Source organism: Ascidia mentula, chromosome 2 (genome assembly GCF_947561715.1).
Source record: "Ascidia mentula chromosome 2, kaAscMent1.1, whole genome shotgun sequence".
Classification (NCBI taxonomy): domain Eukaryota; kingdom Metazoa; phylum Chordata; class Ascidiacea; order Phlebobranchia; family Ascidiidae; genus Ascidia; species Ascidia mentula.
The window spans coordinates 11,266,110-11,284,773 of NC_138567.1; the positions used below are offsets into that span (position 1 = coordinate 11,266,110).

General features: G+C 38.9%; 2 protein-coding genes across 8 annotated transcripts; both read right to left on the reverse strand.

Annotated features, from left to right (window-relative positions):
* Positions 1-8,860: 8,860 nt before the first annotated feature.
* LOC145889586 (arrestin domain-containing protein 3-like) lies at positions 8,861-11,290 on the reverse strand. The gene is made up of 9 exons (XM_082980565.1): positions 11,144-11,290; positions 10,954-11,088; positions 10,508-10,591; positions 10,263-10,393; positions 10,060-10,202; positions 9,758-9,914; positions 9,582-9,647; positions 9,332-9,446; positions 8,861-9,201 (listed from the first exon to the last, which is right to left on the reverse strand). The coding sequence occupies exons 1-9, from the start codon at positions 11,256-11,258 to the stop codon at positions 9,098-9,100; spliced, it is 1,050 nt and encodes a 349-aa protein (XP_082836691.1). The 5' UTR covers positions 11,259-11,290; the 3' UTR covers positions 8,861-9,097.
* Positions 11,291-12,707: 1,417 nt separating this feature from the next.
* On the reverse strand, positions 12,708-18,483 carry LOC145888762 (arrestin domain-containing protein 3-like). Of its 7 annotated transcripts, XM_082979602.1 has the most exons (13): positions 17,667-18,483; positions 17,417-17,606; positions 17,293-17,358; positions 17,151-17,218; positions 15,822-17,078; positions 15,614-15,748; positions 15,375-15,479; positions 15,195-15,325; positions 14,985-15,127; positions 14,412-14,568; positions 14,183-14,248; positions 13,828-14,011; positions 12,708-13,596 (listed from the first exon to the last, which is right to left on the reverse strand). In XM_082979602.1, exons 5-13 carry the CDS (start codon positions 15,934-15,936, stop codon positions 13,454-13,456), a joined length of 1,179 nt encoding a protein of 392 aa, XP_082835728.1. In that variant the 5' UTR covers positions 15,937-17,078; positions 17,151-17,218; positions 17,293-17,358; positions 17,417-17,606; positions 17,667-18,483; the 3' UTR covers positions 12,708-13,453. The 7 variants fall into 7 exon arrangements, with proteins under 7 accessions (XP_082835728.1, XP_082835729.1, XP_082835725.1 ...); XM_082979603.1 differs by having other exon boundaries at positions 15,822-16,289; positions 16,781-16,847; positions 16,914-17,606; XM_082979599.1 differs by having other exon boundaries at positions 15,822-17,358.
* Between the last annotated feature and the right edge of the window lie 181 nt (positions 18,484-18,664).

Consider the following 18,664-nt stretch of genomic DNA (forward strand, 5'->3'; position numbering starts at 1 on the left):
ATTGACCAATATCAAGAGAACGGAAATTTAATTCTCTACAACATGCAATTAACAAATTTGAAATTAAGGTGCCGGATGACCTTCAAATCGCCCATCGAAGACGACCCGCTTTGAGCGAATCAGCAGCGTAATGGCGTAATGTCGGCATGCGAAAAACTTCCCTATTAAAACAATTCTGCTCGGCGTTCTAGCAATAGGTGCCAATATTGACCAATATCAAGGGAACGGAAATTTAATTCTCTACAACATGCAATTAACAAATTTGAAATTAAGGTGCCGGATGACCTTCAAATCGCCGATCGAAGACGACCCGCTTTGAGCGAATCAGCAGCATAATGGCGTAATGTCGACAAGCGAAAAACTTCCCTATTAAAACAATTCTGCTCGGCGTTCTAGCAATAGGTGCCAATATTGACCAATATCAAGACAACGGAAATTTAATTCTCTACAACATGCAATTAACAAATTTGAAATTAAGGTGCCGGATGACCTTCAAATCGCCCATCGAAGACGACCCGCTTTGAGCGAATCAGCAGCGTAATGGCGTAATGTCGGCATGCGAAAAACTTCCCTATTAAAACAATTCTGCTCGGCGTTCTAGCAATAGGTGCCAATATTGACCAATATCAAGGGAACGGAAATTTAATTCTCTACAACATGCAATTAACAAATTTGAAATTAAGGTGCCGGATGACCTTCAAATCGCCCATCGAAGACGACCCGCTTTGAGCGAATCAGCAGCATAATGGCGTAATGTCGGCATGCGAAAAACTTCCCTATTAAAACAATTCTGCTCGGCGTTCTGGCAATAGGTGCCAATATTGACCAATATCAAGGGAACGGAAATTTAATTCTCTACTAACAGGTAATTAAAACCTTTGTAATTCACTGACGAATAACGCTTATATGATTTTTGTCAGAAATGCCACAGTTTGGAGACGAGGTTATTAACTTAGAGTCAGGGCGGTCGTTTGTAATTATTGTTGCACAACGTTTGGCTTGTCCTTTTGTACGTGGAAAACAGGTCACAAATATAAACAATGCCAATATTACATATTTCATATTAATATACACGGTGTTCTCTGCAACAGCCTTCAACAGCCAAAAGGAAAGGTCAAGCGATAACCGTTGTTGGTATTGCATCTTGTACGGGTCAGTTTGTGGAGTCATGTATCGTCGCGAATCAAAGATTGTGATAAGACATGCATGTTTCGGTGTGATTACATGTGGGACCTTTGGTCTATTCTTTTTTATCATTGAAGAAAGAGGGAAAAAACTGTAGCGGTGAATAATTAAAGAAAAAGGGAGCATAGGGGCAAAAAACAAACACAATGGCGCAAAAATACAAATTACTTGGGTACACGACAAACAGCTTAAACATGGTTTCATAAGATATTCAGTTGTTTTATTTTGACCACCGATGTTCAATTCAATAGTTCTTGTCGATTAAAATACGAATAATTGTTGGTCGCCTATTAGCGTGTTGCATCTGTACATTACATGCCAACAACAACAAAGTGCACAGTCAAAAAAACATTACAAAATAGTATGAAATTTCAGTACTGTTTTACAATATCACAATATGACTATAGTAAGAATTAAAACCGTTTCATAGGCAAAAGACGCACGATACAGTTTTGCTAGCTTAAATTCCTTTAATTGTTTGTTGGTCATGATAGCCATGGGGTTCGGTTTAAATTGGGAGCTTATTAGTTTCCTCTCCACTGCAGCTTTTTTTGGAGATTAGCCTCCAGGGTAACCTATCCGCTAATAAGTAGTCCCATAAACCTTGTGCTTTGGCTGGATTTGTATTACCATTCTGCTGTAACCAAGTATAGAAGGTCTTTGTGTACCCAAAGTGTTGTAAGATATTTTAGACACGTATGTTGGCTTTTTTTGTTTGCGAAGGAACTGTGTCCCACTCCTCATGTAGACTTGCTACAAGCTGCAGAAACTTGACGAAAAATGTTTGATTTGGCTCAAAACCAAACTCTGTAACGAATATACCAACAGGTCAACAAGAGCAAATACTCACTCTTCGTGAAAATTTTCTAAAAAATGGTTTACTGCGCTTTTTTATAATTTTGTCCAAGCTGTTGCGCATGTGGTTGGATTTTTGGCTGAGAATTGACATCGCCATACTTTTGACACAATGTAAGGTTTTCAAAGAAATAAGAGTCTTCAATATTTTGCTATGGAACAACCGACGAATTTAAGAGCACCTCAAATCTGTTTTGGTGCAGAAATCGTGTTTGGAGATTGGATTTGTTTGGTTAAAAGGTTTGGATAACAGCGTTTTAAATTAAGAGGCAACATATGATTCTCATTATCTATCATACCCCCGCCCATGCAAAATTTAAGATATGGTAACGCTTTTATTTCTTTCCTATTATGGCTATAGTTATCTTCCCGATAAGGGTTATTCCTCTGGTCGCCCAAAGGTTCATAACTATGTTGGCTTTTTCAGGGAAGGGAGAAAGTTTAATTCAATTATTTTTTTAAGATTTTTGAGAAATCAGTATCCGAACCTTTTGTAAAAACAATGCAAACAGGGATGATTTTTATTCATGCAGACCACGAACAAAGTTAAGGAGAGTGGGTCATCTTGTCTGAGGCCACGTTCTATGTCAAACGATTCCAAGAAATATGGTGTCGAAAATTTGCATGTAGGCCTATGTGGAAACATGGTAATGGTCCCTAATGTCAATAATGTCGAACAGCAACCGGATATTTGACCCTATATATCGGTGCGGTTGGAAGCCGTGTCGCTCCTTCGATAGAAAACCACGTATCTTGCGTTGACGACTTTTAAGGAGATCTTGTAGTCCATGTTTAGCAAAGGTATCGGGCGATAATTTGGGAATATAGAAAACCTTTCCCACTATTAGGAAACAGGGTGACAACTCCTTTACATTGTGAATAGATATTCAACCTGATTAAGTTTCCGTTCTCTTGATATTGGTCAATATTGCCACCTACTACAAGAAATTGCCAGAACGCCGAGCAGAATTGTTTTAATAGGGAAGTTTTTCGCATGCCGACATTACGCCATTACGCTGCTGATTCGCTCAAAGCGGGTCGTCTTCGATGGGCGATTTGAAGGTCATCCGGCACCTTAATTTCAAATTTGTTAATTGCATGTTGTAGAGAATTAAATTTCCGTTCTCTTGATATTGGTCAATATTGGCACCTATTGCTAGAACGCCGAGCAGAATTGTTTTAATAGGGAAGTTTTTCGCATGCCGACATTACGCCATTATGCTGCTGATTCGCTCAAAGCGGGTCTTTTTCGATGGGCGATTTGAAGGTCATCCGGCACCTTAATTTCAAATTTGTTAATTGCATGTTGTAGAGAATTAAATTTCCGTTCCCTTGATATTGGTCAATATTGGCACCTATTGCTAGAACGCCGAGCAGAATTGTTTTAATAGGGAAGTTTTTTGCATGCCGACATTACGCCATTATGCTGCTGATTCGCTCAAAGCGGGTCGTCTTCGATGGGCGATTTGAAGGTCATCCGGCACCTTAATTTCAAATTTGTTAATTGCATGTGGTAGAGCATTAAATTTCCGTTCTCGTGATATTGGTCAATATTGGCACCTATTGCAAGAACGCCGAGCAGAATTGTTTTAATAGGGAAGTTTTTCGCATGCCGACATTACGCCATTATGCTGCTGATTCGCAAAAAGCGGGTCTTTTTCGATGGGCGATTTGAAGGTCATCCGGCACCTTAATTTCAAATTTGTTAATTGCATGTGGTAGAGCATTAAATTTCCGTTCTCGTGATATTGGTCAATATTGGCACCTATTGCAAGAACGCCGAGCAGAATTGTTTTAATAGGGAAGTTTTTCGCATGCCGACATTACGCCATTATGCTGCTGATTCGCAAAAAGCGGGTCGTCTTCGATGGGCGATTTGAAGGTCATCCGGCACCTTAATTTCAAATTTGTTAATTGCATGTGGTAGAGCATTAAGTTTCCGTTCTCGTGATATTAGTCAATATTGGCACCTATTGCAAGAACGCCGAGCAGAATTGTTTTAATAGGGAAGTTTTACGCATGCCGACATTACGCCATTATGCTGCTGATTCGCAAAAAGCGGGTCTTTTTCGATGGGCGATTTGAAGGTCATCCGGCATCTTAATTTCAAATTTGTTAATTGCATGTTGTAGAGAATTAAATTTCCGTTCTCTTGATATTGGTCAATATTGGCACCTATTGCCAGAACGCCGAGCAGAATTGTTTTAATAGGGAAGTTTTTCGCATGCCGACATTACGCCATTATGCTGCTGATTCGCAAAAAGCAGGTCTTTTTCGATGGGCGATTTGAAGGTCATCCGGCACCTTAATTTCAAATTTGTTAATTGCATGTGGTAGAGCATTAAATTTCCGTTCTCGTGATATTGGTCAATATTGGCACCTATTGCAAGAACGCCGAGCAGAATTGTTTTAATAGGGAAGTTTTTCGCATGCCGACATTACGCCATTATGCTGCTGATTCGCAAAAAGCGGGTCGTCTTCGATGGGCGATTTGAAGGTCATCCGGCACCTTAATTTCAAATTTGTTAATTGCATGTGGTAGAGCATTAAATTTCCGTTCTCGTGATATTAGTCAATATTGGCACCTATTGCAAGAACGCCGAGCAGAATTGTTTTAATAGGGAAGTTTTTCGCATGCCGACATTACGCCATTATGCTGCTGATTCGCAAAAAGCGGGTCTTTTTCGATGGGCGATTTGAAGGTCATCCGGCATCTTAATTTCAAATTTGTTAATTGCATGTTGTAGAGAATTAAATTTCCGTTCTCTTGATATTGGTCAATATTGGCACCTATTGCCAGAACGCCGAGCAGAATTGTTTTAATAGGGAAGTTTTTCGCATGCCGACATTACGCCATTATGCTGCTGATTCGCAAAAAGCGGGTCTTTTTCGATGGGCGATTTGAAGGTCATCCGGCACCTTAATTTCAAATTTGTTAATTGCATGTGGTAGAGCATTAAATTTCCGTTCTCGTGATATTGGTCAATATTGGCACCTATTGCAAGAACGCCGAGCAGAATTGTTTTAATAGGGAAGTTTTTCGCATGCCGACATTACGCCATTATGCTGCTAATTCGCAAAAAGCGGGTCGTCTTCGATGGGCGATTTGAAGGTCATCCGGCACCTTAATTTCAAATTTGTTAATTGCATGTGGTAGAGAATTAAATTTCCGTTCTCGTGATATTGGTCAATATTGGCACCTATTGCAAGAACGCCGAGCAGAATTGTTTTAATAGGGAAGTTTTTCGCATGCCGACATTACGCCATTATGCTGCTGATTCGCAAAAAGCGGGTCTTTTTCGATGGGCGATTTGAAGGTCATCCGGCACCTTAATTTCAAATTTGTTAATTGCATGTTGTAGAGAATTAAATTTCCGTTCTCTTGATATTGGTCAATATTGGCACCTATTGCCAGAACGCCGAGCAGAATTGTTTTAATAGGGAAGTTTTTCGCATGCCGACATTACGCCATTACGCTGCTGATTCGCTCAAAGCGGGTCGTCTTCGATGGGCGATTTGAAGGTCATCCGGCACCTTAATTTCAAATTTGTTAATTGCATGTTGTAGAGAATTAAATTTCCGTTCTCTTGATATTGGTCAATATTGGCACCTATTGCTAGAACGCCGAGCAGAATTGTTTTAATAGGGAAGTTTTTTGCATGCCGACATTACGCCATTATGCTGCTGATTCGCTCAAAGCGGGTCTTTTTCGATGGGCGATTTGAAGGTCATCCGGCACCTTAATTTCAAATTTGTTAATTGCATGTGGTAGAGCATTAAATTTCCGTTCTCGTGATATTAGTCAATATTGGCACCTATTGCAAGAACGCCGAGCAGAATTGTTTTAATAGGGAAGTTTTTCGCATGCCGACATTACGCCATTATGCTGCTGATTCGCAAAAAGCGGGTCTTTTTCGATGGGCGATTTGAAGGTCATCCGGCATCTTAATTTCAAATTTGTTAATTGCATGTTGTAGAGAATTAAATTTCCGTTCTCTTGATATTGGTCAATATTGGCACCTATTGCCAGAACGCCGAGCAGAATTGTTTTAATAGGGAAGTTTTTCGCATGCCGACATTACGCCATTATGCTGCTGATTCGCAAAAAGCGGGTCTTTTTCGATGGGCGATTTGAAGGTCATCCGGCACCTTAATTTCAAATTTGTTAATTGCATGTGGTAGAGCATTAAATTTCCGTTCTCGTGATATTGGTCAATATTGGCACCTATTGCAAGAACGCCGAGCAGAATTGTTTTAATAGGGAAGTTTTTCGCATGCCGACATTACGCCATTATGCTGCTAATTCGCAAAAAGCGGGTCGTCTTCGATGGGCGATTTGAAGGTCATCCGGCACCTTAATTTCAAATTTGTTAATTGCATGTGGTAGAGAATTAAATTTCCGTTCTCGTGATATTGGTCAATATTGGCACCTATTGCAAGAACGCCGAGCAGAATTGTTTTAATAGGGAAGTTTTTCGCATGCCGACATTACGCCATTATGCTGCTGATTCGCAAAAAGCGGGTCTTTTTCGATGGGCGATTTGAAGGTCATCCGGCACCTTAATTTCAAATTTGTTAATTGCATGTTGTAGAGAATTAAATTTCCGTTCTCTTGATATTGGTCAATATTGGCACCTATTGCCAGAACGCCGAGCAGAATTGTTTTAATAGGGAAGTTTTTCGCATGCCGACATTACGCCATTACGCTGCTGATTCGCTCAAAGCGGGTCGTCTTCGATGGGCGATTTGAAGGTCATCCGGCACCTTAATTTCAAATTTGTTAATTGCATGTTGTAGAGAATTAAATTTCCGTTCTCTTGATATTGGTCAATATTGGCACCTATTGCTAGAACGCCGAGCAGAATTGTTTTAATAGGGAAGTTTTTTGCATGCCGACATTACGCCATTATGCTGCTGATTCGCTCAAAGCGGGTCTTTTTCGATGGGCGATTTGAAGGTCATCCGGCACCTTAATTTCAAATTTGTTAATTGCATGTGGTAGAGCATTAAATTTCCGTTCTCGTGATATTAGTCAATATTGGCACCTATTGCAAGAACGCCGAGCAGAATTGTTTTAATAGGGAAGTTTTTCGCATGCCGACATTACGCCATTATGCTGCTGATTCGCTCAAAGCGGGTCGTCTTCGATGGGCGATTTGAAGGTCATCCGGCACCTTAATTTCAAATTTGTTAATTGCATGTGGTAGAGCATTAAATTTCCGTTCTCGTGATATTAGTCAATATTGGCACCTATTGCCAGAACGCCGAGCAGAATTGTTTTAATAGGGAAGTTTTTCGCATGCCGACATTACGCCATCACGCTGCTGATTCGCTCAAAGCGGGTCGTCTTCGATGGGCGATTTGAAGGTCATCCGGCACCTTAATTTCAAATTTGTTAATTGCATGTTGTAGAGCATTAAATTTCCGTTCCCTTGATATTGGTCAATATTGGCACCTATTGCAAGAACGTCGAGCAGAATTCTTTGTCTTAGACTGGTTTTTCGCATGCCGCCATTATGCTGATTCGCAAAACCAGGCGATTTTTTTAATTCGCGATTTTTTTGATTGATACAGCTGCGGAAAATGTTGTTTAAATGTTTTTTGAGGTTTGATCTGCTTGCTCATCTCTGTAATTTGATTCTAATCCAAAAAAAAACAATTTTTGAGTAAATGCCTGTTGTACCTTGTAGAATGTGGCAAATTTGCAAAATTATTCTGCCAGAATTCTGCCAGAATGAGGGTGGTAATTTACCAGTGGTACGTTACACTTCACTGAATTTCAACAAACAGGTGCTTCTCGCTTCTCACGTCCCACACCGCCACGCTCCACCGAAGATCACGTGTTCGGCCACGCAACATAACACACGGACTAAACGCAAGTGGTGAAAGTTTGACCACCAGATCTAGGTTTGGATCTACCTGCTGAAGGTAGCACAAAGTGATGAAACACCACCAACTATTTATGCCCTCTCATAAACATTTGCAACGTTTGCACCAAGCTTGAAATGTCGTAAGTATAGCATAAATTACAAGTTAGGTGGGACCATGCAAAAAAGCATGCAACCAATAATAAATTTTTAGGCTGCATACAGATGGCCTTTGTTTCTGCATAAAAGGTCTCATCCTAGTAGCTTTGGTGTCTCATTAGCGTAGCATTAGTGCAGCTTGGTAATAGGTCCATAGTCACACCAAACTGCACTGATGAGGCTTCACAGGGCCAAACAGTGGCCATCTGTAAGAAGCTCTCAAATCAGCACGGCCGGAAAGGTTTTTTACGTCACTTGTCACAATCTAATGGTTGCGAGCACTTGTGTTGATGTATTGCTGTATAAATTTGCAGGTACTTGCCTGTGGCACCACATTTATTCCGTCGTACCTATCCAAGCCAAAAATAGCTGTGGTTTCAAGTATGACCTGTCTAAATGTCGAAAAATAAATAATGCTTCCAGTTTTACTCTTATGTTTTTCATGTATAGCTGAAACCTTTGTCATTCTCAGAAACCTTTGCCGAGCTACATTCTAACACCGAAAATCTGTTGATTTTATGCTGAATTCGAATCCCTAAATATGAACTGATCGCTGTATAAAGTGAGCCTTGTCAGGCATAATTGATAGTCACAAAATAACTTATGTACAGAGTAAATTTGCTTGGGCAACAGTTTATGCTACAAATTATATGACATAAACACGTCTACACATAGCACACCACCTCCACACACAGCTCAGACCGCGCTAAACAGACGAAACAGGAAGCTATATAAACGAGTAGTGGCATCAGTCGATATTGCAAAAACAAACACAATTTTCATTGCCTGCAGTGAATATAATGCGCCAAAACGATAATTAGAAACACGTGTAAAGGAAAATATCAACAGTGCCCTGTATCGGAAATCTACTGAAAAAAGATGGTTTATAAAAATTTGGCAAAATTGTGAAAGATGCAACAAGCCTTCTGACAATAAAGAGTTTGTTTACTACAAGTTTTTTGAAACTTTTTGAATGTGTTTGAATTACAACGTGAGATATTAACCAGTTAAATGTGCACTGATCCGAAACACTATTTGGAAACACTTGGGCTACAGCCGTAGTAGTTGTACAAAGGTTTAAAGGCTTTCTTTGATCCTTCCTTTACGCCAGTAGCATAAATTCCTTGTTTTGATGCTATTAATGAAACACAAGTGATTATGAGTTGTCATATCTCTGATATAAGTTAGCCTATATCTAAAATTCGAGTCAGATATTGGTTAAAAATGTAGTCAACATCCACGCCAAATGCGCCACAAACAACAACCTGGTTCATCCTGTCCATAGTTTGCAGTGTTGGCTGACTGATGTGGAATCGTCCCTATATCAATGTATGCCGGTACACGAAGGTTATTGTGGCAGGACGGGGTTTTGACACACAGCTGAAGAAAAAAATTTTTGTCGAGTTACGGGATTGAGTTTGGATTTGCTGTACAATTTTCAGGCACGTAGGCATAATTGTTTGTAGTGGGGTGAGGTTCGTATCATTTTTTTCAAGACATTTTGTGATAACCAACCTGGACAAAGTATTGAATTTCAATGATGTTGCAGAAACGCAAAGGAGAGGCCGGAAGTGGTGGAATCTATGAAAACATGAAAAAAGTTTTTTGTTTCATTCTTTCCACATTGTTGTCACTATCATGTTGCAACCATCATGCGGTGAAAAAAAATATAATTTTCAGCAATTTAGCACCTGAATTCTTTCATTGGATATGTTTGCGCTTGAGTGACTTCTTACAGAGGGACCTTTGCATGATTCAACCTTGATGGGAATAGATCTGGTCTTGCGGGTAGAGTGTTGCGTGACGTTTTTAACAAGTTTCAATTTGCATCGGGGAAGATTTGTCGAACTTTGGAAAAATTGGTGAAAGTTTTAAATGACAGAGAAAAGTGTCGTTGGTGAATAAAATCTGCCGGAAAACAGGGTAGATGCAGAAACGTATCGAAATAGAAATTAATTTAGTCCAATATATAAGTACAACTGGTGCCAAGAACCTGTGGTTTTCTATTGAGCCGTTGATAGTAATGATCTCCCCAGGCACATAAGCACTTTTGTCTGTGTTAACTTTTCCTTCTATTGGGCCGCTTGCACAACACCAACAACACAATTGCTTTGTATCGGACCCTGTAGAGGACGCCTGCAACAAAGAAATCGCTTTACTTTCCAACGTAATTTTGCTGCTTTACACAGGGTGTACCAAACACTGTGGGTTGTAGTTCAAGTCGTTTACATCAAGAACAGTGAAAAGCATCTTCGCTTTGATATCCCCCGATAAACCTGATCGGACTATTTTCGCTTTGATTTTGTACCTCACCCAACCGTCCGGTACTGCAAAACACTAGTGTATAACAGCAGCTATACCATATATGGTAAATACTGATTTGCCTGTTCATGCTACATATTAAAATGTACGTGGTTTATATACTCAAAAATAATACTTACCTTCTATTGATGATGGTAGGTTAGGTGGAAGCTGAAATTTGAAAGGATAGAAAGTTCTTCCAGCACTTATTGTTGGATTTTCACCTGAATATAAATTTAATTTCAAAGTAAATCAAACTCTGATTTCGTATTAGTCGAAACCCGACTGGAGTTACTTGACCAAAAGCTGTAGGCCTGTACCTACTTATTTCCACTTCGTATACGCGTTAATAAAATAAAACGCCTCTGAAACAATACGCAGAGTGATACAAATAACATGGGCAATTGGCAACCAACAGAATGTCATTCAGATTTGGAATGACATGTAACATGGCTATACCGTAGGTGATCAAACTTGTTTCTTCGCTCTTATAGATAGTTTGAGATCGAAAATTTAATTTTTGTAATTTTTGTGTGGTGGTCATCAGTGTAACAATACAATCACAATAGGTTAGGACATCGCTTACGTGAATCAGCCAATACCATGACTTGGTAGAAATACTTTTCATTTGCTACATAGTGTTCCGTGTACGTGTGTTCACCAGCTGACTTCGACTCAGTCCAGTGGACGCCAGCATAGCCTTTAAACTTGATCTCAACCTCTAAATAACAGACATATTAATCGTTAATTAAACCAGTTAGCTGAATTTCTTATACCCTTAAAGGAGAATGAATCGTTTGTTTCAATCACCAGATTGCCAGAAATAATCTCATTTGAAACATAAACAAGCTTTTTGTCCGTAATTTCGAAATCCACCTGAGGTTTACCCATATTTACCACTGTTCTCAGTAACGCGCAGCAGAATTTACTCTACTTAATTGCACTTGCTTGAAAGTGGAATTAGCCATGATCTCTTTTCGTCTGTTTATTCCCTGTTCGTGCACAAATCACGCGCACATACGCACGTTTTCTGACGTGCTGTACAAAGCATTGGTGTTGCCAATCGAAATTGGAAAGAAACACGTTTCGTCTGTTGGTTGCATTCCAACTGCAACTTGCATTTCCTTGTCTTCGCCAGTTGCTTTACGATGGTCAGTATTGTGGCTGAAATATGTTAGGATATATGTTCACATCTAACAACAAAATATTGGTATTTGCAAAGACCCCTTGCTAGATAATTGTTGACATCCTGCCATTATGGCACTTTTGAAAGGGTCATAAATGATAATGCAGTTCCACTATCAAGAATGTCATCAACGACACGGCTTTTGCCGCCGCTGTGGTTTGCCAACCCAGTAGCATTATATGTGAACAACAAACACAAAGGCGACAAAAAACATCGGTTCAGAATTGCAACTTGTAACAAAGCAAACAAATAGAAAAAGTAAATAGTAAAACGAGCTGGTTTGACAAGGCATGCATCGCAATCCAAGTGTTCGTATCTCATTTGCTTCTTTATTTTGCTACTTATGCATCGAAAGCTAAAAATCCTTGTCGCAGTTTCAGCTTTTGGTGGAATGGACGCAATCCGGGATTTTCGAAATAAGTTTCTATCACGTTTTGATTCAGGATTCCTTCACGTTTGATTCGTGTGTCATTAATCAAGTAATTATGATTCAAAAATTCCGTATATCTCACAATTAAATGGGGGCATAAACGGTGATGAGACATCTAATACTGAATACATTGTGTAGAAAAGGGTTAGTGACTCTACGTTTGCGAATGGAGGGTACTTTCTGTGATTCTTTTTTTTTCACACAAAAAACCTGCCCTTTTTTGCTCTTTTAGCCAAAATAATGTCCAGCAGGGGGGCAAAATACCCCTGGGGGAGCAGTTAAAGTAGTTATTTCGAATATAATTTTGACCAGAATTTCTGGACAAGGGTCGGGACTAACTGAAAATCACAAATTGAGCATACTTTCTGCGATTCATTTTTTCCAGAAAATCCACCTCGATATTTTGGTAGTTTTTCAGCCCCATGTTCAACAGCACCCTCTACCAATTTACTGCCTGACTAATAACCCTGAAAACCATAGTAAAACTGCACCAAACACATTGAAATCGCCCTGGCAACATTCGGTATATCTGCGCTCATTCAACCAAAACACCGGCACCCATGCATGACCCATTGCATTGTTACACACAAATAACTCTATTACGCATAAGTTTGAGAAGGGCATTTCCCGACCAAGAAACTCTTTTCCATAGAAATACAGAGATACGGCCTAAATTAAACATAATTTTATTGATTTTTTTGGCATAGACTTTCGAATCAAAAAGTTTAAGATTCAGGTAAACGTTTTTCACTTCAATCATACAGCTTTTGTAAAAGTCACAACGGTTGGTGAAAGTAGGAATAAAGGAGTCGCCTCCAAACGATATACAAACTGCGTCAGTGAAATTTGCAGTATGGTCTTGTAACCATTTCGCTTGACGAAAAGTTGTTCCCACTGTTTACAATATAACAGACACATTGGCGAAAAGGCAATGGTTTGAGTTAAGACCACAAGGATTTATGGGTTAAACAGCAATTGCAAGATCGGAAAATTGGGTATATTTTGATTAGAACATCCGGCTCGGGACGTGCAGACAAACTTTGCAACATAATTGTGAAACTTGCGGTAAAACGAAGCACGGTTTAAAAAATAGATTATAGCGCTGTTAAAGTCACCAAGCATTTCTAGATTTGCTAAATGATTTAAACAATTTTGGTACACGTAGAGCACCCTTGGCTGCAAATGGCAAATAAAAAAGGCGATATAAAAATGGGTAACATGCTGAATTGAGGTTGAAGAAAACATGAAGGAACCGGTGAAAGTCCGAAGTGCGCAACAAGTTGCCATAAACAAGAAAGGGGTCATGGAACTTTCAAATCATGCAGAGTGAAGCGGTTTCTTTAATTACAGCCGCCAGAAAAACAATTAAAATAGGTTTGGAGGTTATTTGTAAAAACCTGTTGCGTCATGGGGTGTATACAATGTCCATGTGAAAATGCATGACTGGTTTGTAACACTGCGCAACAAGGACTACTTGTTGTAAGTAAAGGCACTCTGGCTCCAGTCGTAGTAGTTGTACTGCGGGGCGAACGTGTTTGCCGTTTCTACGTAATTATCCTTTGTATGAATGTTTACCGCCATAGCCGGTGCGTAGGTTGGCAGTGGAGCTGTGGCTGTAAACAACGGCAGTTTTGTAATATCCGATATTTTACTCTATTATATCTCGTTAACACACGGGGCATAGTTATGTTACAACCAAACGGGAAAGTTGCGACATAACTTCGAAAGTGAAGAGATGATTCACGACTAACAACATGCCGCGCGTGTCTTTGCTTGCTGTTTACTCTGACATTTCAATGTAGACTATACATTCTACATACACTAACATAGAATATGCCATGTACCTTGAACAGGAAGTAGATGTTGTGTGTCCTCTGGCCCATCGGCCGATGGGGCACTTGCTGTCAAACTGGTTTCTGCTATTGGCTGTTTAATATTTAATGTTGTTGACTGGTGTGGAATGGTTCCTATTTCAATGTTTGCTGGCACACGTAGATCAGTGTGGCAGCCTGAGATTTTAACATGGAGCTGAAAAGTAAAGAGAGGGTTGTGAATTTTTGCAAAGCATAGTTCTGTTTAGGCCACTTTGTAGTCACAACCGAATACACTTTTTCACCACTGAAGGTAGTGTCACTCTATACATGTTAATTTGCCAAATTATTTTTCAAATCATTTTGTTAATTAATACTACCTACTCACCTGAACTAAGTACCGAATGTTAATAATGTTGCAGAAGCGCAACGAAGATGGTGGAAGAGCTGGAATCTGCAGTAAAATGATTTAAAAAGACACGACAATAAATTATAAAAACACATTCACATCGCTTTATCTAAGTTGGGTTTAATGTTGATACAATAGAGCTACATAATAATTCAAATGTCCAAAACGTCCATAAACCACAATCAAACACATGTGACTAAATCTGTACCTGCAACCTTTCATTGCTAATGTCAGCAACTGAGTGGCTGTTCACAGGGGGACCTTGGACAGAAGCAACTGTGACAGGGATGGAACGAGACCTGTAGTTGGCAGTTACTGTGACCATTTGTATGAGGTTAAGCTCGCTTCCAGACACATTTGTTGAGCTGTAGTGTTTACAAAAGTTAAAAAAAAAACATTGCAATATATTCACAGAATGTAGTTACCTTCCATACAAAAACATACACTTCTAAAAGTAGGTTCACAGGCTTCGCAGCCAAGGCATTGCAGCCAAGGCATTGCAGCCAAGCTGGATCAGCCACTTTTCCCGACAAGTCGGAGCGAGATCTGAAAAATCAAGCTCCCGGTGAATGCCTTGGCTGCAAAGCCTGTGAACCTTATGATCAGAATATTAGAGCTGTGATCGCCAAATATAAAGGGCCTGCGCAGTGGGGCGATCCCACCTTGCTATGCGTAAGCATGGCATTACTTCTGCTTCTAAAAGTAGAACTCTTTTTACTAAAGTTCACCCTAAATAGTTGGGTAAAATTTAGTATGAAGCACAAAAAAGTCTGCAACAAACCTGTGGTTTTCTATCGAACCGTTGACAATGATAAACTCTCCAGGTACATAACCCAATTTGTTTGTGTTAACCTTTCCTTCGATAGGACCACTTGCACAACAACAACAGCATAGCTGCCCTGAGTCACATCCAGAAGAAGGCATCTGAAATTATCAGATAGTGGTTATTGTTTGTCCAATTGGTAAAAAAGGCAGTCAAAATGGTACTTACCAAACATTGTGGGTTGAAGTTTAAATCAATGACATCCAAAACAGTAAAAAGTACCATGGTTTTGATGTCACTAAAGAACCCAGATCGGTCAATTTTGCCTTTAATCATGTACCTCACCCAACCATTGGATACTGCAAAATCATTGTAAATAATATGCATTACAACTTTTATACTATATACCATAAACAACTGCAGTACCCTCCATTGAAGATGGGAGATTTGGTGGAAGTTGAAACTGGAAAGGATACACATGCCTTCCAGTCGAAATCTTTGGACTAGCACTGGCTGTTTTGTGAGAAAATATACGTGTTAATAGAGAAATTTTGATGGAACCGAAATATAAATCACTTTAATAGAGTTCTTACTGTATATTTATACTGTGTAATATACAGTTTTATAAACTTTATAACAACACATACTTGATTCAGCTACAACCTCCCCAAGTTTAAAATAATTTTCTCTTGCACGATAATGCTCAGTTCTTCTGTCATCACCGCTTCCTCGTCTTTCAACCCAGTGAACATATGCATTGCCTTTAAACTTGATTTCAACCTCTAAGGGTCAAACAAAAAAACATAATAATTTGTTCAATAACAAACTTTTAACAAAATACAAACATGTCCTTACTTTTAAAATCAAGTGATTCATGAGCTTCTATCACAAGATTTCCAGACACAAACTCTCCAGGCATGTACACGAACTTTTCCCCATTAATTTCAAAGTATAACTTTGCTTTCCCCATTTCAAACAGTAGGTACAACAATCAATTTCACTTAATCTTCAGGCTTTCCTTCATTCACTTGCAAAACATAAATACAACATCTTGATTTGTGCTATCTATTTCACTTGTGTAAAATAAGGCTTTACTTTTTTAACACAAATACCAGGCCAGCAACTTCATACAAACCGATTAAACAATAATTTGGATTCAACTAACAAAACAGACTTTTTGGTGTTCTGGCTTACAAGACAGAGAGTTTGTAATACACATAAATTACGAATGGTTGAATAACCAAACTCCGCTTAGCAGTAAAGGCAAAACAATGGCATCAACATCACCACTTGTTCATAGTAGAGGCAGCATGCAGTCATTAGCTATAAAAACAGGGTGGTAAAAACTTTTCACTTGTCAGAATGTCACTGCCAGAAAATAAAGACATAAAACTATCCTGGAATGTTTGTAGGCAGTGTTTAATGTGTAACTAACAAGCTGAAAATAACATCAGATAGAATACATCTCTTTATTCACTTGTTTGCGCCTCGTCCTTTTCTCCCAACTAAATACTTTACAGAAACGTCAAACACAATTCAATAACGACACATGAAAGTTAGCTAAGCACTTCCAATAACCATAAAATGGCCATTAACAACCCCTAACAGAGTGTTTCTCATCCAGTGGTATGCATACCACATGAGAGCCTGCTCCTTTCGGATCGTATACGAAGTTATATGCGTAAAAAACATACAAATTTTTTTGTAAAAAACGCATCTGTCTGCACTAAAAGTCTGCACACTTGAATAAGTGTTTCACTTAAACATCCGAGGCATAGTAGTGCTACAACCAAACGGGGATGCTGCAACATTACCTTGGCAGCGAAGAGATGGCTCATGATAACATGTTATTCGTAACTTTGATGTTTGCCGCCAAGCTTGCTGTTTACAGAAACTCTGACATTCAATGTAGACGATACATATGCAATTACAGAAAATGCCATGTACCTTGAAATGGAGATGAATGCTGTGAATACTCAAGGGCATCGACCAATGGGGCACTTGGTGTCAAACTGGTTTCTGCTATTTGCTGTTTACTATTTTCTGTTGTTGACCAATGTGGAATGTTTTCTATTTCAATGTTTGCTGGCACAAAGAGATCAATGTGACAGCCTGGGATTTCAAAACAGAACAGAAAAGTAATGAGGGTGTTGTGAATGATGAGAACATCATTTGGATAATCACCTGACATTTTGCAAAACATAGTTCTGTTTAGGTCACTTGATGTAGACAACGAAGGCATTTTTCCACCTCTGAGTTTAGTGTCATATTATACATGTTGAATTGATCAATTATTAACTAATGTCCCAATGTGCTACCCACTTACCTGAACTAAGTACCGAATGTAAATAATGTTGCAGAAGCGTGAAGAAGATGGTGGCAGAGCAGGAATCTGCAGTATAATGATTTAAAATGGCAAGATAATAAATTATGAAAGCAACAAAATTTACATTTATCCAAGTTGGGTTTAATTTCCAAACATCCTGCATAATAAAACCCACAAACCACAATCAAACACATGTTGAAACTGGTAAGGATACACATTCTTCCCAATAAAATGGACTATAATGCTCAGTTCTGTTGTTCCATGTGATTCCCTCCAGTGAACATACGCATTGCTTTTAAACTTGATTTTAACCTCTAAGGGTCAAACAAAAAAACATTATAACTTGTTAAATACCAAAAAGCGAATGTCCATACTTATAAAATCAAGTGACCCATAAGCTTTTATCACAAGATTTCCAGATCAAACCCTTCAGGCATGTACATTTTTCCCCATTTTTTTGCTTTCCCCGTATTTTGCTTCCCCAATTTTTTTGCTTTCCAAATTTTTTTGCTTTACCAATTTTTTTGCTTTACCAATTTTTTTGCTTTCCCAATTTTTTTCTTCACAATTTTATTGCTTTCCCCATTTTTTTGCTTTCCCAATTTTTTGCTTTCCCATTTTTTTGCTTTCCCATTTTTTTGCTTTCCTCATTTTTTTTGCTTTCCCCATTTTTTTGCTTTCCAAATTTTTTTGCTTTCCCCATTTTTTTTCCTCCCAAATTTTTTGCTTTCCTAATTTCTTTTCCTCCGAATTTTTTTGCATTCCCCGTGTTTTGCTTTCCCCATTTTTTTGCTTTCCCCATTTTTTGGCTTTCCCCATATTTTTGCTTTCTTATTTCAAACAGTAAGTTATCAAAAAGCAATGTCACTTAATCTTGCAAGTTTAACTCAATTTACTTAACGCATAACGTAAATATAACATTTTCATTTGTGCTATATTTTACTTGTGTATAAGAAGGGTTTACTTTAGATTGCAAACACCTGGCAAGCAACTTAATGCAAATTGATTCAAACAACAATTTGGCTTCAACCTTTTAACTATTAAAACAGTCTCTTTGGTTCTGGCTTGCTTTCAAGCCAAAGAGCTTACAATACACGTCAATTAAAAATGGTGGAATGGCCGCACTCCGCTTTACTACAAAGGCAATACAATGACATTGCAGCCGACATAATATAAGTGCTGTTAACACCATTTACGTTTTCCTAGTTTTATATCGTTGTATATCCCCCAGGGGATTTCCCCTTGTGAAACGCCAGCTAAGATCAAAATCCATAGAAAACATTCTTGTGAACACTTCCTGGTCGATCATGCGTGACAAGTTTCAACCTATCATCTTAGTAGGTCTCGGTCAATAGCGAGCAAACTCATTCTA